The sequence below is a fragment of the Salmo salar genome, chromosome ssa14 (genome assembly GCF_905237065.1).
Source record: "Salmo salar chromosome ssa14, Ssal_v3.1, whole genome shotgun sequence".
In the NCBI taxonomy this organism is placed as follows: Eukaryota; Metazoa; Chordata; class Actinopteri; order Salmoniformes; family Salmonidae; genus Salmo; species Salmo salar.
The window spans coordinates 38,602,096-38,625,342 of NC_059455.1; the positions used below are offsets into that span (position 1 = coordinate 38,602,096).

The 23,247-nt window shown below is 42.6% G+C and overlaps 1 protein-coding gene and 1 long non-coding RNA gene across 7 annotated transcripts; both read right to left on the minus strand.

The window, feature by feature from the left end:
• Positions 1-1,818: 1,818 nt before the first annotated feature.
• On the minus strand, positions 1,819-7,460 carry map2k2b (mitogen-activated protein kinase kinase 2b). Of its 5 annotated transcripts, none has more exons than XM_045694350.1 (13): positions 6,939-7,460; positions 6,362-6,542; positions 6,045-6,255; positions 5,485-5,541; positions 5,279-5,368; positions 5,022-5,099; positions 4,568-4,619; positions 4,312-4,436; positions 4,008-4,227; positions 3,865-3,917; positions 3,631-3,692; positions 3,366-3,411; positions 1,819-3,137 (listed from the first exon to the last, which is right to left on the minus strand). In XM_045694350.1, the coding sequence occupies exons 2-13, from the start codon at positions 6,454-6,456 to the stop codon at positions 3,027-3,029; spliced, it is 1,200 nt and encodes a 399-aa protein (XP_045550306.1). In that variant the 5' UTR covers positions 6,457-6,542; positions 6,939-7,460; the 3' UTR covers positions 1,819-3,026. The 5 variants fall into 5 exon arrangements, with proteins under 5 accessions (XP_045550306.1, XP_045550305.1, XP_013996466.2 ...); XM_045694349.1 differs by having other exon boundaries at positions 6,843-7,460; XM_014140991.2 differs by having other exon boundaries at positions 6,362-6,607; positions 6,939-7,459.
• Positions 7,461-11,326: 3,866 nt separating this feature from the next.
• LOC123723978 (uncharacterized) lies at positions 11,327-22,848 on the minus strand. Of its 2 annotated transcripts, XR_006758818.1 has the most exons (3): positions 22,554-22,823; positions 15,085-15,251; positions 11,327-12,321 (listed from the first exon to the last, which is right to left on the minus strand). It is a non-coding gene; the product is annotated as an uncharacterized lncRNA (long non-coding RNA). The 2 variants fall into 2 exon arrangements; XR_006758817.1 differs by lacking the exons at positions 11,327-12,321; positions 15,085-15,251 and adding an exon at positions 21,148-21,319 and having other exon boundaries at positions 22,554-22,848.
• Between the last annotated feature and the right edge of the window lie 399 nt (positions 22,849-23,247).

Genomic DNA, 23,247 nt, shown 5'->3' on the forward strand with positions numbered 1-23,247 from the left:
AACATTTCGACTGGTACTGTATATTATGATATAAAGATAGAATTTACTCTGGTTAAAGTGTGTTCATTCCTCAACACAAGTCAGCCATGAATCTCTCCTATAGACAAAAGGGATGGAGGGAGTCTGGCCAGGACACAGACACTAGGGCTGCATCTCAACAGTCTAAATGGCTCCCTCTTTCACAGACAATAGGGTTGCATCTCTGTAATTTAAGTGGCATCCTTTTCTAGTCTCCTTTCCTTGCCTTAAACATCACTGATGTAAAATAATTGGACAGGTGAAAGCAAAACATGGGCAGCAGATATTCTCAATAGTGTTTTCACCTATCCTGTGCTTTCAGAACGGTGCAGATGAAGGAGGCTAAACTGCTTTAGACTTGTCTTGACCTCAGAGCAGCACTGTTGATCTTAAACACAACCCTGGTCGAAAGACACCCGAAGTTGAATGATTAGTGCAGTATTTCAGTATCCTAAGCCTTCTCATGGACAAACACTACACTCATAACCATCTGCCAAAAGAAAATAAACTAATGTATGCATATATGCTTTACATATCTGAATCCACATACACCAAGACATGTGTAGACATACTCATGTAACGATATATACATCTACATCAGCGGAGGCTGCAGAGGAGAGGACGGCTCATAATAAGGGCTGGAACGGAGTAAATGTGGAATCCATGTGTTTGATACCATTCCACTCCAGCCATTACCACCAACCTCCTGTGATGTACATCAACTACTAATCATGACTGTTATAATACCAATGGCCTGGCAAAAATACCAATGTCACACTGTAGCTGTGGGCAATGACGTTGAGGTTACTGTTCCTACAGAGTGACTGACGTTGAGGTTACTGTTCCTACAGAGTGACTGACGTTGAGGTTACTGTTCCTGCAGAGTGACTGACGTTGAGGTTACTGTTCCTGCAGAGTGACTGACGTTGAGGTTACTGTTCCTGCAGAGTGACTGACGTTGAGGTTACTGTTCCTGCAGAGTGACTGACGTTGAGGTTACTGTTCCTGCAGAGTGACTGACGTTGAGGTTACTGTTCCTACAGAGTGACTGACGTTGAGGTTACTGTTCCTACAGAGTGACTGACGTTGAGGTTACTGTTCCTACAGAGTGAAATGTAACTGAAAAGCAAAATAAATAAGAAACGCAAAAGACTATCGTCTTGAAACAGATGAAGTGCAGATGTTGTATTCATACTCAGGAAACTGAAATAGGTCTTGCTCAATTTGTAAACTTTCCTGATTTCCTGTGTTTTTTTTTGGGGGGGGGGGCATATTTCTGCATAACTTCTCTGCTCAAAAGGCTTCCGATGTTAAAGCAACCCAAAACAAGAAAAAGGAGTTTAGGGGAAGTTGCAGCAGGTAGATAGACATGTCAAAACAGAAACATTTCGTGCCAACATGGTGACCGTGAAGATTGTTAACTCACACAGAGCTCGGCTAGGGACTATGTGTACCTTAAGCCTCTGACCAGAGCCCATCTTTCACTTTATAAATGATGTCTGCTCTTCCTGGAGAATGAAGCACCTCGATCCCATTGATACTGCAGATTACAACATCCAGACAACAAGGGGAAGAGGTATGGGGATGCAGGCTTCTGTTACAGTATGATAGATGAATCTGACAACAGTGATGGGTTGGCCCAACCTGACCTGTGAAGCAATCCTGTTAAAGGTTGTAACTGAGGGTTTGTTTCTGACATGGTCAGTAGTGCTGAGCGATTAGTGCTTTGAGGTCAGTTCAGTTATTCAATTTTGATAATGTTTGAAAAAATTGAATGCATGCTGAAATAAGGATTCACAATGATTTTAGAGGGTTTTTTTTAATAGAAATTCCAAAGCCTAAAATAGTGAACATTCAATTGCCAAAACCTTGAAAATATTCCATTGTCTGTCAGGTCTACATTGTATAGACATTGATAGAAAGTGTAAATTCCTTTAAAATAAAACATTTTAGTTGTGTATATTACTTGGTTTTTATCTGATTACTTGACTTTAAGGAATGAAAAATAATAGTAATCATCTCATCTCTGCCCAGGCAGTAGCAGTCCGCCAGGCCATCTAATGTTATCTATGTGCTCCCCATACTGCACTGTCTTTAGTCATCCTATTTAGCTAGCCTGCCTATGTTGTCTACGCTGTAGAGCTGTCTGGCGAAAACATTTTACTAGTTCTTCAAAGTAGATAACTAACAGCATCTGTCCCTCATCATTGTGTTCTATACATTCCTCTCTCATGATGCAGTCTGTGTGTACACAACATAGCAGGCGTGAAAGTTTATCCGTACAGAGATCTGTATTTAATGTTGAGATGCTCATGTCACCGCCCGAACAACAGGAATCGTCCCAAAGGCGCGAAGGCAGGCAACAAGCTTTAGGTCCAAAATAAGCCCATTGAAACGCATTGGGCTTATTTTGGACATATTCTGGTGAGTGAAGCCGCTCGCTTCGCCACTTCCTCTCTGATACGTCTCTGTCCGAGACGGAAGAAACAGACGCAACGGATTAAGGTCACTGTAGTTAATTATCACGTTTCTGCGTTGAACTAGGTATAATATTTTCTTAATGAAAACTACAACTCCCTTCAGCCCAGCATCCCACATACCGTAGTTCTTGACTTGATTTCGAGTGAGAAACAGTGCATTGGGCTCACCAATAAAAAAAAATGAACGTCGGTCAATTAGTTGTTTAATAACAACAAACAAAAAAAATGTTTTACGAAATGTTGGTTAATCGCTCAGCACTAATGGTTAGAGAAGAGTGACTGAATGGAGGCTTTAGGGCCAATAGGGCCAGTTCATACTTGGATCACCTGAAGGAGGAGAGGCGGCTGACAAGAAAAGCGTGTGTATGTATGTATGTATGTATGTATGTATGTATGTATGTATGTATGTATGTATGTATGTATGTATGTATGTATATATATATATATATATATATATATATGATGCATGTCTATGTGTGCCCATTAGTCTGTATGTGTTCAGGCCGCTGCATGTCTGTTTGAGTGTGTTTAGTCTGCAGTGCGTGTGGGAGTGCTGGGTTGGTTCAGCGCCATGGTTTTACAGAGCCAGCCAGCGAAGTCCATCTCCTCTACCTCCGAGCGCTTGATAAAAGTGTGGTTCTGAAACAAACAAGAGACACATGGCTTAGTACAAAGATACATCTGTGCTTCAGCTAATCATGTACTGTCACATATCGGTCATGTCTATCTCTTTAGTTATTATAACCATTAGCTAAGCAGCCAACAGCAAGGGACTGGAATCCAATATGGCTCGCTTTTCTGTCAAAGGGCTAGCTTTTCTCTCTTCAGTCCTTCCCAGTGCTCTCCAGTCCAAAGGCCAACACTCACCATCAGCATCTTCAGGTCCGCCCGGTCTGCTGGGTTCTTGATGAGACTGAGGAAGCACAAGAATGTCACAGTAATTTCAGAAAAATAGTGATAGATAGTGAAATCTTCTTGAACTGCACTGTTGGTTAAGGGCTGGTAAGTAAGCATTTCACAGTAAAGTCTACACTTGTTGCATTCGGCGCATGTGACAAATATAGTTTGATTTGATATAATTATTAAATCAAGGCATTGTATTCATAAATCATTCAGACTGAGGGGAACTCACCATCTAGTCACAAAGTCCTGGAAATCAGATGTGAATACTCCATGAGGCAGTTTGGGGGGAGGCTGTAACAAAATCATGATCATAATCAATAACGAGCCCATCTATACACCATGCCATGGATATAACAGTAGAGTTTGGTCATATTCTATTCTAGCTTCCGTTCCGTGACAATCATTTGCATTCTTCTATCCATCTATGGCCATGGGGGGGGGGGTAATCCTCAGCAGTGTTTACCTCGTTGACGATGTAGTCCAACAGCTCAAAGATGGCCATCGCAGGACCGTGGCCTGATTAACAGTAAAACATTATTCAGATAATCAGTACAAATATGTAAATGATCTATCTGCGAAAGAGGCTGTGGGTGTGTGTGTTCTGACCGCTGGCAGGTCTGCCCCCGGGGGGTCTGGGTCGGGGAGAGGTGCTGCTGTGGATTTCTCCCTCGGTCCCGTCCATGATGGGCCGGCCAAAGATGGCCTCCAGCTCCTTGGCGTCAGGAGGGGGGATGGGATACCGGCCGATAGACAGCTCCACCAGAGACAGCCCCATGCTCCACACATCAGACTGGACTGAGTAGTGGGTGCCCTGCAATCTCTCCGGCTGTTGGTTAGAGACACAGAGATAGATGGCTTACACACACACACACACACACACGCACTCTCACACAAAATCAGGAGTACGCACCGACATGTAGGAACGTGTTCCCACGAAGGAGTTGGCCATGGAGTCTATCAGCTGGCCGCTCACCCCGAAGTCACACAGCTTGATCTCCCCACGAGAGTTGACCAGGATATTAGAGGGCTTTACGTCTGGGGGATAGGAGGGGTCGTTAGACTCAGCAGGCATATTGCTAAAAACACACAGGCACAGACGAACGCAGTGGAAAATGTACAGTGCATAGGTAGATACGTAAATTCAAATGCATAGCATCAATGTGTACCTCTGTGCATGATCTGGTGTTTCTCTCGTAGATACGCTAACCCTCTTAGAACCTGTGAAGATGTGAAAATGTTGCCGTTTTTGCCCAGTTTCAAGAGCACACTTGGAATTGTCAAACACTACATCTATCCTTTGGGAAACAATAGACATGCATTACTATCTTCATATGTAGCTAGCTATGGTTTGTTGTAGGGGTGTGCCGACATGGCCATACTCGTATTCGTAAGTTGCCAGTTGGATCAGATGATACTCGTGATCAAAAAGTGTTTTAATAAGCCTAAATAGATGTTGGCAAAATACCTCCCTGCACATTCTCACTGCAAAAAAACCCCTGCAGTTTAGGAGCAGCGCACAGTTAAAAAAGGTTTAAAAAAATTATAATAAAAAGAACCCCTAGTCAAATAAAGGTTAAATAAAAACAATAATAAAAACACCCCTAGTTTGATGATACTCACAGCGATGCTGACTTTCCCCAGGATCTCCTCAGGGATCCTCCTGGCCTCCTTCAGCACCTGGTCCAGAGAGCCCCCATCCTGCAGGGAGAGAGGAGAGCCACTCAGTCACAACCACCTCACATAAACACTTCACAGTATGACAAGGTCCGAGTCTACCTGCATTACAACATTACTATCTCAACCATACTCCCCAAAATGATTTAACTTGCTCTTGAAAAACACCCTCTCTCACCCCCACTCTCTCCCCCATCCTTTACCATGTGTTCCATGCAGATGCTGATCTCTCCGTCGCTGTAGAAGGACCCGTAGAAACTAACGATGTAGGGAGAATTACACTCATGTAGCAACTGAGGGAGACCGAGAGAGGTGGGTTTAAACACATAAGGAATACTCTTGTTTAAGAATTGATTTGGTTTAAACATTAAGTTATTGATAATGCTAAATGAAATAACAAAAGCAGCACCTGTAGCTCTCTGATGATCTGGTTCCTGATGGCTGGCTTGATCTCCAGATGGATCAGCTAAGGAGGGAGGATGAATGCATTACATAAACACCAAAAATCAATGTCTTTGTCTCATCACTAATGGCCATAAGTACAGTGGTTTTGCTGGTTCAAAATGGCTGCCTTAAATTGTTTTGCTAGAATTACAGAAATATGTGCCTAGTCTTTTCTTGTGAACAATTGTTATTATTACAATTGTAATTACATCATAGGCAATACAATCAATACATATTTTTTTTGTTTGTACAATTTATCCTTTTTACCCCCCTCCACCATGGAGCAAATTAGGGTTAAGAGCCTTGCTCAAAAGGCACAAGTCTGCCAAGTCTGAAATCAACCCCTAACTGCTTCCCATCTGAAAGGATCGGACAAGTTTGAGCAATATGGTGACATGTAAACCACTAGAAAGTGCCCTCAGGCAAATTTCCCATCAATCGGCTCACACCCACCTGATCCTTCCTGATCTAAGAAAAGGGTCAGGGGGTTGCTTTCAGACTGGCACCAGCATTCACACCACTCACCTTTCTGGCCATGATGAGGCCTGAGGGTTTGTGGCACACCTTGTTGACCACGCCTCCGTTGCCGACACCCAACTCACAAATGCGGTGGAAGTCATCATCTTTCAGTTCGCCCACCTTGGCCTTCTGGGTAAGGAAATTCTCCAGGCGCTTCTTCTGCTGCTCGTCCAGATCCAACTCCTCCAACTTCTTCTGTAGGGCCTCCAGGTTAGCACTGAGAGCGAAGGAGTAGGGAGAATTGGAGGTGAATTCTCACATGAAAGTAGAGTTTGACTTGAATTTGAGTTTAACAGTAGCCAGCTGGCTATGGAGTTACTTACTCAGAGGCAGCTGCGATGGTTGTGGAGGTGGACAATCCTCCCTCACCAGCGGTGGGCGTGATGTTAAGGCGCACTGGTCTTTTTTTGGGGGCCATGTTTTGTTTTAGAGAATAACTTGCTAGATACCAGCGTTGAGTCTCTTGACTCCAACTTGCTGTGTCGCCAGAAGAGTGACTGAATGCTGTTGGCAGATCCAAAATGCCTCAGGCCTGCCTAGCCAATTAGCTCTCAAACTAGCCGGTGTATCTATCGAATCAACAGGGGTGACAATGAGGCGTCTAGTTAATTAACTAGGTATTTTAGACCAGACTAGCTAACTAACGGTAGCTGGCTGGATAAATTAGCTATGACTAGTTAGCTATTGCCTCCTGTGACTGCCAATAAATAACGTTAGCAATAAACTGGCTAGCAAGCTAACATTATGGAAACAAATAGCTAGCTAGTAAGACACGTAACTATGTTGTTAAATTAATCACGTTACCTTCAAGTTGGGATAAAGAATGAATCAACACAGCTAACTGTAGATAGCTAGTTACACAAGCAAAGGTTGGACCACAGCCATCACCACATTCCATACCAATAGTAACGTTAATGCTTTAGCTAGGTATCCGTGCTAGCCATTCAAGCTAACAATCCCGCTGTCCTTGCGTGTTGCTCCACTATCGTCTTCGCCAAACCCGTCTTGGCCTAGCAGAACGTTCAAAAGGAGCGGACCGTTGGGGCCAACAAGTTATTCGTGTCCTGAGATGTGGACCATAGACTGCACACAAGGTCCCAGGATAAGAGTGGGGGTAGCGGCTAAATTTGGCCCTCTTCGCGGTACTATCAGATGCTATTTGGTCCAGGAAGACAAAGAAAGTCTCGCGAGAAAAGTTGTCTTTACCGACGTTATGGCACACCTTTACACCTGGTGGTATGCAATGATTTATATAGAAAACTGATAGGGGGCGCTGTGCTGAAGCCACCGTGCCTTCATCTTGGCACTCCCCCACCGTTGTAAAAAATATTTTGTATTAATGTCTGCATTCGTTTGTGCTACATTTATTCGATTAGACATCTTAATGCATACGTTTAAATTAGAGATAAACATACAAAATAAAAAAATCTAAAGCATATTTCCTTAAAGTATAATTTTGAGATTACTAATGTTACTGTCCCCACTAGGACAACAAAAAAATACTTAAATACATATCATTTTGTCCTTGAAACATTTAATTGAAATACTGTAGAATAACATTAATTCCTATGATTAGATAAGTTTTAGTCACATGAACAGGGACGCAGATGTAGTTGAACGGTACAGTGAAATTCTAAAGCTCTGAGCTCCAAAAGTGTAGGTCAAAAAGGGAAATGAATGAAACAATAATACTAATAATAATAAATACATATTTACAACTGTAACAATTATAAATGTCCATTGGAGGGTGAGTGCAGGGTAAATGTCCATTGAGGGAGCAGTGGGGAACCTTCAGGGACAAGCCGAATTTCTATGGTTAAACTAATTTCTTCAGCCTCCTGAGGTTGAAGAGTTGCTGTCCTGCCTTCTTCACCACAATGTCCGTGTGTTTTGACCATTTCAGCTCCTATGAGATGTGTATGCCAAGGAACTTGATATTTTTGACCATCTCCACAGCAGCCCCGTTGACGAGGATGGGGCCCAGCCTGGTCCCCCTGAAGTCCAGAATCAGCTCCTTTGTTTTGCTGACTTTGAGGGACAGGTTGTTTACTTGGCACCATGCTATCAGAGTGCCTACCTCCTCTCTGTAGGCCGTCTTGTCATTGTTGGTAATCAGACTTACTATTGTCATGTCGTCAGCGAACTTGATAATGGAGTTGGATCTGTGTAAGGCCACGCAGTCGTGGGTATACAGGGAGTACAGGAGGGGACTGAAGACGTACCCTTGTGGGGCCCCGTGTTGAGAATCAGTGTTGGGGATGTAATGTTAACAATCTTCACCAACTGGGGATGGCCCGTCAGGAAGTCCAGGACCCAGTTGCATATGGAGGAGTTCAGTCCCAGGGCTGTGAGCTTTGTGGTGAACTTAGAGGGCACTATGGTGTCGAAGGCTAAGCTGTAGTCAATTAACAGTATCCTCACATATGCATTCCTTTTGTCCAGGTTGGTAAGGGGAATATGCAGTGCAATTGCGTCGTCTGTGTATCTGTCGAGGGGTAGGCGAAATGGAGAGGGTTGAGTGTGTCGAGGAGGGAGGAGGTGATGTTATCGATCTTTGACTAGCCTCTTGAAGCACTTTATGATCAGTGCTAAGGGTCGGTAGTCATTCAGCTCAGTTACTTTCCCCTTCTTGGGCACGGGGATGATAGTGGACATCTTGGCGCAGATGGGGATAATGGCCTGAGGTAGAGAGAGATTGCACATTTCAAAACACAACAGATAGCTGGTTTGCACATGCTCTGAGGGCGTGGTTAGGGATGCTGTTGGAGCCGGCAGCCTTGCGAGTTAACATGCTTGCATGACTTGCACACATCCTCCGTGGAGAATGCCCTTAGCCCTCGTTGTCCTCGGGGGTTCTCCTCGTCAGAGTCATTATGCTCGAAGCGTGAGAAAGGTGTTTAGCTCATCCGGTAGGGTGACGTTGGTGTCCGTAACATGACTGGCTTTCTTTTTGTAATCAGTGGTTGTTAGAAGCTCCTGCCACTTAAGCCTTGTGTCTTACCAGCTGAATTGCTCCTCCACTTTGTCCTGCCATCTTGATCGATCTTCGTAGGCCATATTTGTACTGTTTAACCAGGACTGCTCATACTGGGGAGTGCCAATATGGCCGACCAGTGACTTCAAAGCCTCTCAATCACCAGTACATAGCATCAGTAATCCAGGGTTTAAATACATCTTTGGTGGTAGGGCTGGTGGAAAAGGTGGGGGAGGCAAAAGAGTAATTTAGTCAGTCACACAAGCAGGCTTTTATTCACCTCTAGTGGCAGTGTACAGTTTAGGTAACAGTACAAATGGGCCTTAGTTTAAAAAGATACAAATGTGCATATTAATGAAAGCTAAAGCAAACAAATTATTAGAATACTTATTATCATATTGAATGAAGACAAATTTTGTTCTCTGCAGTTATGTATCACACATAAATAGCATAAAACTGCAGTAACAAGCTAGTAGGAGGTGCTACCAGACTAGGGTCACCCTACTGCTAGGCTGACAACTTACTGATTTACTTGGGCATTCTTTGCAGAACCGCAAATCAACAGACTGCATCCAACCTGTTCTGTCCTGTGCCATTTGTTCAAGGTGTTGCCATGACAGTCATACTTCATTTCTTGCCTGGACAAGAATAACCTTTTTCCTCGTTTCACTCTCCTGGCTTACTATTTGGAATTAGAGTGCATTCTGATAAGAATCCCATCCGCCCCATATAATAGACTACATTATAAGTATATGAATGTTTTGGCACCACGGTTTGACCACTGTAGGAATTGATTCTTATAAAATGTACAGTGCCTTCGGGAAGTATTCAGAACAGTTGACTTTTTCCACTTTGTTACATTACAGCCTTATTCTAAAATTGATTAAATAAAACAAATTCCTCAGCAATCTACTCACAATACCCGTAATGACAAAGGGAAAACAGGTTTAGACACTTTTGCTAATTTATTACAAATAAAAAACAGATACCTTATTTACATAAGTATTCAGACCCAGTGCTTAGGAGACTCAAAATTGAGCTCAGGTGCATCCTGTTTGCATTGATCATCCTTGAGATGTTTCTAATACTTGATTGTAGACACCTGTGGTAAGTTCAATTGATTGGACATGATTTGTTAAGGCACACACCTGTCTATTGAAGGTCTCACAGTTGACAGTGCACATCAGAGCAAAAACCAAGCCATGAGGGCGAAGGAATTGTTCGTAGAGCTCCGAGACAGGATTGTGTCGAGGCACAGATCTTTGGAAGTGTACCAAAAAATGTCTGCAGCGTTGAAGGTCCCCAAGAACACAATGGCTTCCATCATTCTTAAATGGAAGAAGTTTGGAACCACCAAGACTCTTCCTAGAGCTGGCCGCCCGGCAAACAGAGCAATCGTGGGAGAAGGGCCTTGGTCAGCGAGGTGACATAAAACCTGATGGTCACTCTGACAGAGCTCAAGAGTTCCTATGTTGAGATGGGAGAAGCTTCCAGAAGGACAACCATCTCTGCAGCACTCCACCAATCAGCCCTTTATGGTAGAGTGGTCAGACGGAAGCCACTTCAGTAAAAGGCACACGACAGCACGCTTGGAGTTTGCCAAAAGGTACCTAAAGATTCTCAGACCATGAGAAACAAGATTCTCTGGTCTGATGAAACCAAGATTGAACTCTTTGGCCTGGTTGCCAAGCGTCACATCTGGAGGAAACATGGCACCATCCCTACGGTGAAGCATGGTGGTGGCAGCATCATGCTGTGGGGAGGTTTTTCAGCGGCAAGGACTGGGAGACTAGTCAGGATCAAGGCAAAGATGAACGTAGCAAAGTACAGAGATGAAAATCTGCTCCAAAGCACTCAGGACCTCAGACTGGGTTGAAGGTTCACCTTCCAAAAGGAAAGTCACCCTAAGCACACAGCCAAGACAATGCAGGAGTGGCTTCGGGACAAGTCTCTGAATGTCCTTGAGTGACCCAGCCAGAGCCCGGACTTGAACCCAATCTAACATCTCTGGAGAGACCTGAAAATAGCTGTGCAGCAACGCTCCCCGTCCAACCTGACAGAGCTTTAGAGGATCTGCAGAGAGGAATGGGAGAAACTTGCCAAATACAGGTGTGCCAAGCTTGTAGCATCATACCCAAGAAGACTCAAGGCTGTAATCGCTGCCAAAGGTGCTTCAAAGTACTGAGTAAAGGGTCTGAATACTTATGTAAATGTTATAGTTTAAACATTTCAAAAAAACTTTTGCTTTGTTATTACGGGGTATTGTGTGTATATTGATGAGGAAAAAAACGAATTTAATAAATTTTAGAATAAGGCTGTAACCTAACCAAATGTGTAAAAAGTCAAGGGGTCTGAATACTTTCCGAAGGAGTGGACTCAAAACACTGCATTAAAAAAACAAAAAAAATTCTTCTTCAAGTGGCAGGTGAGCCTGTGCTGTTCCATTCATTATTGGGATGTCTTTCAGGTCATGGTCATATTGGATAGTGGTCGACTCCTTTGATGAGCAGAAACTAAAAGAAAAGTGAACTAAAGGGATTATACTTTGAGGATAATATTCATCTCTTTTGGAGTGGAGGTCATAATCACATGACAATGATAAGTACACATTTCTGTCTGCCTAAGTTACTATTTTTTTGGCCTGCTACTGTACTGTGCTTGGGTGTGCGTGACTCTTCTCTTTCCAAAATCACATGGCACACGACTTTACCGTTCATGACATAACCACTGACAACTATGACAAGCATGGTATCATGGTACTAACACACTAAGTTAGTATCATGGTTCAATGTCGCATTCACAAGACAGCTGTTAAAGCACAATGTGATTGCACTCATCTATATTATGACCTACCATCTGATAGGCTTGACTTGGCTGTTGTCAGGGAGTTTACAATCCCTGGTGTTTGAAGCAGACGACTCAGACTCGCAGAAAGAGGCTAATTATCCCAAAGATAATGTATGGCAGGACTTTGTTGTAAAGTTCAAGGAGGGAGAGGAGAGAGGGAAAAGGGAGAGAGAGGGAGAGTTATGGTATGGCCATGTAAAATACAGACTGGAAAACTGATGAGCAGGTAGATGAGCTATGTTCTCAATTTCAGGTGATAGCTAAGGTTAGGGTTAGGGCTAAAGTTAGGGTTTGTGGTTAAACATGTGGGGTTAGAAAGCAACATGCCCAGGAAGTGGGGACCAGGAAGTGGGGACCATACACCCAGTGGATGAGTCTGGACCCTTACCAGAGGATGATGTTGAGGATGGAGATGTCCAGGAAAGTGTACACTTGCTGCTGCTCTTTACAACTACTCATTTGCTAAAATATGATGAGGACACAGGATGAAATGTTACTCTGAATATGTATACACTGCCTGTCTACAATACATCATGATAAATTGCAAAATCCATGTTGCTAAACAAAAATAGAAAAGCAACATGTTAAGTGTTGGTCCCATGTTTCATGAGCTGAAATAAAAATCCCAGAAATGTTGTACACAATTTTTTTTTTTACATCCCTGTTAGTGAGAATTTCTCTTTTGCCAAGATAATCCATCCACCTGACAGGTGTGACATATCAAGAAGTGGATTAAACAGCAAGATCATTACACAGGTGCTGGGGACAATAATAGGCCACTCTAAAATTTGAAATTTTGTCACACAACATAATGCCACAGATGTCTCAAGTTTTGAGGGAGTGTGCAATTGGCATGCTGACTGCAGGAATGTTCACCAGAGCTGTTGCCAGACAATTGAATGTTAATTTTTCTTTATATGAACTGTAACTCAGTAAAATCATTGTTTCATGTTGCGTTTATATTTTTGTTCAGTGCATTCGGAAAGTATTCTGACCCCTTTACTTTTGCCATATTTTGTTATGTTACAGTCTTATTCTAAAATTGATTACATTTTCCCCCTCATCAATCTACACACAACACCCCACAATAATACAGCAAAAACTGTTTTTTTGTTTGGTTTTCTTTGCAAAAAAAGCCAACAAAAAGACTGAAATATCACATTAAAATAAGTATTCAAACCATTTACTCAGTACTTTGTTGAAAAAACTTTGGCAGCGATTACTGCCTCAAGTCTTCTTGGGTATGATGCTACATGCTTGCCACACCCTTATTTGGGGAGTTTCTCCCATTCCTCTCTGGAGATCCTCTCAAGCTCTATCAAGTTGGACGGGGGGGGCGTTGCTGCTACAGCTATTTTCAGGTCTCTCCAGAGATCGGGTTCAAGTCCGGGCTCTGGCTGGGCCACTCAAGGACATTCAGAGACTCGTCCCAAAGCCACTCCTGCATTGTCTTGGCTGTGTGCTTAGGGTTGTTGTCCTGTTGGAAGGTGAACCTTCGCCCCAGTCTGAGGTCCTGAGTGCTCTGGAGCAGGTTTTCATCAAGGATCTCTTTGTACTTTGCTACGTTCATTTTGCCTTGATCCTGATTAGTCTCCCAGTCCCTGCAGTTGAAAAACCTCCCCACAGAATGATGCTGCCACCACCATGCTTCACCATTGGGATGGTGCCAGGTTTCCTCCAGATGTGACGCTTGGCATTCATGCCAAAGAGTTCAATTTTGGTTTCATCAGACCAGAGAATCTTGTTTCTCATGATCTGAGAGTCTTTAGGTGCCTTTTGGAAAACTCCAAGTGGGCTGTCATGTGTCTTTTACTGAGGATTGGCTTCCGTCTGGCCACTCTACCATAAAGGCCTGATTGTTGGAGTGCTGCAGAGACGGTTGTCCTTCTGGAAGGTTCTCCCATCTCCACATAGAAACTCTAGAGCTCTATCAGAGTGACCATCGGGTTCTTGGTCACCTCCCTGACCATTTACATAGCAGAAAGTTGTGTATTTGGCGAAGACTACGTAAAATAACAAATAACTAGACAGATGCAGTTCTCAGGCTGCAAATATTGTGCAGCGCCATATGTTAGGGGAACCTAACCTGAAGTTAGTTTCTCCCGACCAGGAAAAAAGTTTGACCTTATAGCCTATAGCATTATTATTATTATTATTATTATTATTATTATTATAATACGACTTCTTGCCCCAAGATTCACCACCACAAAGCTTTCAGGATCAGAGAAGACTGTTTGGGGTATATTAACTTCCTGTGTTTGATACTCTGACTTCTTTACCCCTCTCCTGTGTAGCCTATTTAAGAACACAATAATTGTTGGCACAAATACTATTCACACAACATTTATTGGCAGACAATGTACTCTTATGTAGCACGCAGTTTATAAGTGGAACATTCAAAGAGGTTGGGTAGGAATATGATGAATGTAAATGGGATGTATGCCAGTACCCTGGCCTTGTGCCACATACAACACTTCTCTCACCCAATACTAGTGATGTAATGCAATTGGATGTCAGGCCCAAGCCCCTCAGACAGTTAAGCACACAGTACGTAGGCCAGCTGATTGAGGTAGACTGGATTAGTGCAACGATTATCTGAACAGCCATTGTACTGAAAAACACTGGCTTCATCCCAAACCTGCAGGACACACAGATAATAAACACAAGCACAGAAATAGAATCAGAAGATGTTCATCGACTTGAATAGGGATTCCCATTCTAGTGAATATTTCTGAACAAAACAACATTTCTGTGTTTAGGCTTTGGGAATCTACTCTAACTTTTAGTGGTGGGCATCAATATTGATCATTTGATATCGATATGAGCAGGGCATATCGTGATATCAGATTATCCTTCCTATTAACCTACACATAAAAAGGCCTAGATGACTGTTCTGCTTGCAATAAACCTCTCACAGACCTCACAGCAACCCGTCTTTGCAGAGAGACTATCCACACCGAGTTAAGGGAAGGCATAATCTGATCCAAACGTGGATGGATTTACCTGTCAGAGAGCTGGCTACTAATGAACGATCCGACCAGAACTCCTAGGAAGAAGATCAAGGCTCGAGGACGGGACCTTTCATGCATTATCACACACCCACTCCCAATGTGGTGATGGGACAACTTGGATCAATTAAACCTGGGATTAGTCTATAAACCTATAGCTGTGCCTTTAGAGCCCAGACCTCTATGCCTGGATTAAAAAAATTTGCAGGATATTTACCTCAAACACTATAGCTGACGTGTATTTCTCATTGCTGAAGTACCATCCGTCGAGACATCCCCCCGACTCGTTCCCAAATCCAAATGTGGTCGCCACAGTGTTGTTGATCCTCTTGTATCGGGAACACATGTCGGGACCCACCAGTCTACTCTCTTCCATAAAATATACTGCTCAAAAAAATAAAGGGAACACTTAAACAACACAATGTAACTCCAAGTCAATCACACTTCTGTGAAATCAAACTGTCCACTTAGGAAGCAACACTGATTGACAATACATTTCACATGGTGTTGTGCAAATGGAATAGACAACAGGTGGAAATTATAGGCAATTAGCAAGACACCCCCAATAAAGGAGTGGTTCTGCAGGTGGTAACCACAGACCACTTCTCAGTTCCTATGCTTCCTGGCTGATGTTTTGGTCACTTTTTAATGCTGGCGGTGCTTTCACACTAGTGGTAGCATGAGACGGCGTCTACAACCCACACAAGTGGCTCAGGTAGTGCAGCTCATCCAGGATGGCACATCAATGCGAGCTGTGGCAAGAAGGTTTGTTGTGTCTGTCAGCGTAGTGTCCAGAGCATGGAGGCGCTACCAGGAGACAGGCCAGTACATCAGGAGACGTGGAGGAGGCCGTAGGAGGGCAACAACCCAGCAGCAGGACCGCTACCTCCGCCTTTGTGCAAGGAGGCGCAGGAGGAGCACTGCCAGAGCCCTGCAAAATGACCTCCAGCAGGCCACAAATGTGCATGTGTCTGCTCAAACGGACAGAAACAGACTCCATGAGGGTGGTATGAGGGCCCGACGTCCACAGGTGGGGGTTGTGCTTACAGCCCAACACCGTGCAGGACGTTTGGCATTTGCCAGAGAATACCAAGATTGGCAAATTCGCCACTGGCGCCCTGTGCTCTTCACAGATGAAAGCAGGTTCACACTGAGCACATGTGACAGACATGACAGTCTGGAGATGCCGTGGAGAACGTTCTGCTGCCTGCAACATCCTCCAGCATGACCGGTTTGGCGGTGGGTAAGTCATGGTGTGGGGTGGCATTTCTTTGGGGAGCCACACAGCCCTCCATGTGCTCGCCAGAGGTAGCCTGACTGCCATTAGGTACCGAAATGAGATCCTCAGACCCCTTGTGAGACCATATGCTGGTGCGGTTGGCCCTGGGTTCCTCCTAATGCAAGACAATGCTAGACATGTGGCTGGAGTGTGTCAGCAGTTCCTGCAAGAGGAAGGCATTGATGCTATGGACTGGCCTGCCCGTTCCCCAGACCTGAATCCAATTGAGCACATCTGGGACGTCATGTCTCGCTCCATCCACCAACGCCACGTTGCACCACAGACTGTCCAGAAGTTGGCGGATGCTTTAGTCCAGGTCTGGGAGGAGATCCCTCAGGAGACCATCCGCCACCTCATCAGGAGCATGCCCAGGCATTGTATGGAGGTCATACAGGCACGTGGAGGCCACACACACACTACTGAGCCTCATTTTGACTTGTTTTAAGGACATTACATCAAAGTTGGATCAGCCTGTAGTGTGGTTTTCCACTTTAATTTTGAGTGTAACTCCAAATCCAGACCTCCATGGGTTGATAAATTGGATTTCCATTGATTATTTTTGTGTGATTTTGTTGTCAGCACATTCAACTATGTAAAGAAAAAAGTATTTAATAAGATTATTTCATTCATTCAGATCTAGGATGTGTTATTTTAGTGTTCCCTTTATTTTTTTGAGCAGTGTATATTCCCATGTTCGGGTCTCCATTCTCACTCGAGTTGATGATTGATAGTTTGCAGCAGTGGTCTGGTATATCGCCGAGAAAGACAATGGACATTCCCAGACAGCCATTTGGAATATTGCTCATGCTCAGGAAGACAACTACTGTTTTTTGGAACGGACCGAACTCTCACAGGAATGATATGACCTCGTCATAGTCTTTCATTAGAACGATGGCGCAGGAGGGCAGGGCTGCCGTCTTATCGGCTCTTAACCAAACATGCAATTTTGCCTGTTTTTTCACGTTGTTTGTAACTTGTTTTGTACATAATGTTGCTGCTACCGTCTCTTATGATCGAAAAGAGCTTCTAGACATCAGAACTGCAATTACATCAAACTGGACGAAGAGTTCTTCTTCAATTAGTCGGCGGGAGGGATATACTACTACTACTGCTCGGCCTCCGACCGCAAGGCACTACAGAGGGTAGCGCGAACGACCCAGTACATCACTGGGGCCAAGCTTCCTGCCATCCAAGACCTCTATACCAGGCGGTGTCAGAGGAAGGCCCTAAAAATGGTCAAAGACTCCAGCCACCCAAGTCATAGACTGTTCTCTCTGCTACCGCAAGCGGTACCGGAGCGCCAAGTCTAGGTCCAAGAGGCATCTAAACAGCTTCTACCCCCAAGCCATAAGACTCCTAAACATCTAGTCATATAGTCTCGCTATTGTTATTTTACTGCTGCTCTTTAATTACTTGTTACTTTTCTCTTATTCTTATCCGTATTTTTCCCCCCAACTGCATTGTTGGTTAGGGGCTCGTAAAGCATTTCACTGTAAGGTCTACACCTGTTGTATTCAGCGCATGTGACTAACATTTGATTTGATCAAACTTTTGAACAGTAGTCTATGTGTATAAAACAATATAATTTAGCACACAACAAAATAAACATTTAATAAAAGCAATAACATTCAACTACATAGAGATCCGCAATCAATAATTTAAACTGCCTGAGTGGCACCAGCACATGTAACTGCTGTGAACTCTGCAGATTATTCCACAAATTAGGGCCAAAAAAGCCAAAACGCAGGTTTTCCCAAATCTGAAGAAATTAAAGGGATCTCTAGTGTTATCCATTCCTGAGAACGGGTTTGGTAACTGACAATTCTTAACTTAAGTTACATATGAAGGGAGTTTCTGTAAGATTGCGTTGTAAATAAATAAAAGAGAATGCAGCTCTCTTCTTACAGACAGAGAGGTCCATCCTACATTTTTATACAGACTGCAATGATGAGTCATAAAATTGTCCCCTGTGATAAAGCGTATTGCGGAATGGTAGACTGCGTCCAAGGGTTTCAAAACAGGTTGTCTCATGCATGTAAACAATATCACCAAAATCCAATACAGGGAGAAGCGTTGTTTGAACAATCTTTCTCCTAATTTCAATACTGAGGCATGATTTAATTTGATATATATTAAAAAAAAAAATCTTGGATCTTAGCTTCTTAGTCATATTTTCTATATGAGTTACAAAGGACAACTTGTCATCAATCCAGACACCCAGGTATTTATATGCAGGTCCTCAGGGTCAACATTTCGTGTCCCAGAGAACAGCATGAGATTGGTTTTACTTGTATTTAACACTAATTTAAGATCTGAAAGTGATTTCTGAATTGAATCAAAGTCATGCTGAAGTTAACGAATGGCCTCCTGCACCGAGATGGCTCAGGAATACAAAACTGTGTCATCTGCATAGAGATGAATGTTACAAGTATTAACAGTGTTTCCTATGTCATTAATATACAAGGTGAACAATAATGGACCCAAAATCGAACCGAGGAACACCTTTTTGAATCTGAAGAAATTCAGATTTAACCTTTGTCAAGATGGCCTGAGTTCTGTCACTAAGATAATTCTGAAACCGTAAACCGTATTTTTGATAACTTCTTCAGCAAAACAGAATGATCAACAATGTCGAACGGCTTTGACAGGTCAATGAACAAGGCAGCACAGATCTTTTTAGCATCCAAGGCATTGACAAGATCATTAACAACTAACGTGGTTGCTGTGGTAGTACTATGCCCAAGAGGAAACCCTGATTGGTTTATATTAAAAAATACAATTATCAGATAAAAAGGAATGAAGATGTACATTAACCAAGGATTCAAGAATCTTAGCTAAAGAAGGTAGTCTTGAAAATGGGGCGATAGTTGTCAAGATCATTTGTATCCCCACCCTTATGGAGTGGCAGCACATACAGTTGAAGCGGATGTTTACATAAACTTGTTTTAAAGACTCCCACCTAAGTGTTTCAACCACCACAAATTTCTTGTTAACAAACTATAGTTTTGGCAAGTCTTTTAGGACATCTACTTTGTGCATGACACAAGTAATTTATCCAACAATAGTTTACAGATTATTTCACTTATAATTCACTGTATCACAATTCCAGTTGGTCAGAAGTTTACATACACTAAATTGACTGTGCCTTTAAACAGCTTGGAATCATTTGAGTCAATTGGAGGTGTACCTGTGGATGTATTTCAAGGCCTACCTTCAAACTCAGTGCCTCTTTGCTTGACATCATGGGAAAATCAAAAGAAATCAGCCAAGACCTCAGAAAAAAAAAATTGTAGACCTTCACAAGTCTGGTTCATCCTTGGGAGCAATTTCCAAACGCCTGAAGGTACCACGTTCGAACAATATACAAACAATAGTACGAAAGTATAAACACCATGGGACCACGCAGCCGTCATAGCGCTCAGGAAGGAGACGTGTTCTATCTCCTAGAGACAAACATAACGATGGTCATTATGGCCAAGCAGTTCTATTTTTGTTTCATCAGACCAGAGGACATTTCTCCAAAAAGTATGATCTTTGTCCCCATGTGCAGTTGCAAACCGTAGTCTGGCTTTTTTATGCCGGTTTTGGAGCAGTGGCTTCTTCCATGCCGAGCGGCCTTTCAGGTTATGTCAATATGGGCCTTGTTTTACTGTGGATATAGATACTTTTGTACCCGTTTCCTCCAGCATCTTCACAAGGTCCTTTGCTGTTGTTCTGGGATTGATTTGTACTTTTCGCACCAAAGTATGTTCATCTCTAGGAGACAGAACGCGTCTCCTTCCTGAGCGGTATGACGGTTGCATGGTCCCATGGTGTTTATACTTGTGTACTATTGTTTGTACAGATGAACGTGGTACCTTAAGGCGTTTGGAAATTGCTCCCAAGGATGAACCAGACTTGTGGAGGTCTACAAAATAAATTCTGAGGTCTTGGCTGATTTCTTTTTGATTTTCCCATTTTGTCAAGCAAAGAGGCACTAAGTTTGAAGGTAGGCCTTGAAATACATCCACAGGTACACCTCCAATTGACTCAAATGATGTCAATTAGCCTATCAGAAGCTTCTAAAGCCATGACATCATTATCTGGAATTTTTCCAAGCTGTTTAAAGGCACAGTCAATTTAGTGTATGTAAACTTCTGACCCACTGGAATTGTGATACAGTGAATTATGAGTGAAATAATCTGTAAACAATTGTTGGAAAAATTACTTGTGTCATGCACAAAGTAGATGTCCTAAAAGACTTGCCAAAACTATAGTTTAACACGAAATTTGTGGAGTGGTTGAAAAACTTGTTTTAATGACTCCAACCTAAGTTTATGTAAACTTCCGACTGCAACTCTAAATCAGTGCAACCTGTTGAAGTTAGCATAGGGCTAAAGTGTACCATTTTATCTGATAGGACAAGCTACAATTTAGCGTTCTGTCACATGCAAGTAAATCAAAGATTTTAAATTGGCTGATATGCCTTTTGAGCTGGAGAACCCATTTAACTAAATGGTTGCTTATGTTCACCAGTGTGGCCCCCATAACTTATAAATGCCCCATGAGCTTAGTTGAACCATCTCATCAGAGCCCAAAATATAAGCTTGTTTTACTCCTTGGTTTGTAACCAATGTAATTGTAAACACTGTATACCCTCAAAACATGGTGAAAACTATAATTTTGTTGAGTCATGGCATTGATAGCTTTGTCTATGAATGTGAGAGTGGGTACATTTCTCCAGCCCCATCCCTCAGCTGTTTACCAAAACAGCTTTGTTACAGGGTGGGTGATTTAACTGCAGATTGCCCCTTTAAATCTAAAATATAAAGTGATATTTCTACATTTCTTAGTAGATTAACAGAATATAGTTAGGGTTGAACTCCTATTTTAAAGCGATAGGACGTGTTGGCTGTGCATTTGGCCAACGACAAGTTCCACATTTAACCCACCCACTTGTGAAAATCTAAATATCAAGTCGTTTTTTGGTATATATGCAACAACAAAAAATGGGAATAAAAAAACCAAGCAATTTCCATTTTTATTCAGAAAACAATTGGCCAAAATGTACAAGGACCTCTACGCTTGATGGTTCCAGGTGGCGGGGATTGATCGGTTCCCCATTTGTCGGATTTTTTTCTCCATGTATTTACAACCAGTAGCTTAAATAGTTGCATGTAGCTTGACTCCCCTCCTGAAAAAAAAATTAAAAAAATAACTTGAAGTGGCGTTTATGGTTAATGGCCTACTGAGTACTTCGAACATGTCGACCATGTCCTTTGTGTACAACATGAAGTGTGTAGGCTACACCAGGGCAGCGTTTCAAACACGTCAAAGTCACACCCTCCTCCACTTACCCTCGCCTTATGCCCTTGGGGGAATCCCCGCGGCCATCTTTGCCATCGGTCCAAACAATTAGCCAAGCAAGGGAAGTTGGCAACGTAAGACCCTCGGTCCCAGTGATGCCAATTTAGCAATTTTGTTGCTAGAATTGGCAACTTTTCAGACTACCCTGGCAACTTTTTTTTTAAAACAGCACCTAGCAACAAATTGAGCTACATTTAAAAATCTATTTGGAACTTTAAGCAACTTTTGAAATGTGACTCAAACGCTAAAATGCACGCATTTTCCCTCTAAATGACAGAAAACAATTTTCTCTGTCACACACTCGGTCACAACACCTGTGCCTGGCTGCAAAAGTGCGTTGTGACTGACGTCAGCAGCAGGCGCTCAACTCGTGCAGCCAGCAGCAATTTCCGGAAATTGCAAATCATTGTTGGCTGACTGCAGCTGCCTGGGCACGAGCTGAGCGTCAGGCATGATATCTACAGAATGTGTAGGTTTACAAGATAAAAAGAAAATAAGTAAAATGTCATTGTTCAATAATTAAGTGTGTTTAAAAATAAACATATCTGATCATATAAAATGTTGCATTTATATTACTTTTACAAATAAAAATGAGATAAACATATCGAAACTAACAAATGCCAAATCATATTTTTCGCCGATATGGCCCGTCAAGTTGAGTAACGTTACTGTGTATTCTACGTATTGACGCAGTTATACGTTATTACAATGATATCACAACGTCATTTAGTAACTTTTAGCAACAAATCGACATGCCTCTAGCAACTTCGCCTTCTGAGTTTGCGTGTCCAATTCTGTTTACTCCGGGGCCTGAAACGCCCCATAATTCAATTTGTGATGATTGTACATCTGCTAAGAAAAGTCAGCCAAAACTTTAAACCAACATCAATATGGAGAAGTCAACATACAAGTGTAAATAAATTAGAAAATGTTCTACTAATGCACGAAGGCAAACGCGTATCATAAAAGTAATTATATTTTTGTTTGGTTAGCTTTAGGAAACGTTAGCTAGCACATACAATTTCCCTAACATCACACTTATACACTAATTGTCGATGTACCTGATATCGTCAGATGGATAGCATTCGATGTCTGCGGATGAGTTGTCTTCTAGCCAAGATATGAAATCTTAATTGACTGTAGCGCATTTAAAGCACACAGCTACCGGTGGTTCCATGACGACTGAAAACACAACCATGGGACGAACGAGTGACACATTTCTGGTCAAGGACGGTCCATTTAAAATTAAGTATTTCTTCCTTCGCCCCTTGCTCTGTAAGTGTCAACTCATCATAGGTCATAATCCCTGTGTCTACTTAATTTGAGGGGAGAGGGTGTGTCTTTTACGTGTTTGGAATGCAGCCCAGACAAAGTCATTCAGTGCTGATCAAAGCGTCTGCGGAGCACCGAGCTACGTGAAAAGAAATCCCGCACATGCGTAGGAATCTCTATTTTTTGCCACCGCAAATCGAGTTATTTTTTTTCACTGTCAGAATTGTACTGCCTGTGTAAACGCACAGTGTTAAAATCTCAATTTCAACAAAACTCCATTATGTAGCCTGAGAAGTATTTATCAACCTAGGCCAGGGGTTCTCCAACAGAAGTTTACCCATTCATTATACACGAAATGAAAAATAGATTTTATTATACCTACACATGTGTTGGTAACATTTTTATGACTATTTCTGTCTTTCCTATGAATCCGCAATAACAATCATATTTTGCCATCAATATGCAAATATAGCCTTTGCCCGT

Excerpts from the sequence above, each read along its gene's own strand:
- map2k2b (XM_045694349.1), bottom strand. The coding sequence starts at position 6,936 with ATGGAATGTGGTGATGGCTGTGGTCCAACCTTTGCTTGTGTAACTAGC. Across the intron at positions 5,542-6,044 it reads GCCTCATCATGGCCAGAAAG|CTGATCCATCTGGAGATCAA; the intron begins GTGAGTGGTGTG and ends CTCCCTCCTTAG. Across the intron at positions 5,100-5,278 it reads GCATCTGCATGGAACACATG|GATGGGGGCTCTCTGGACCA; the intron begins GTAAAGGATGGG and ends CTCTCCCTGCAG.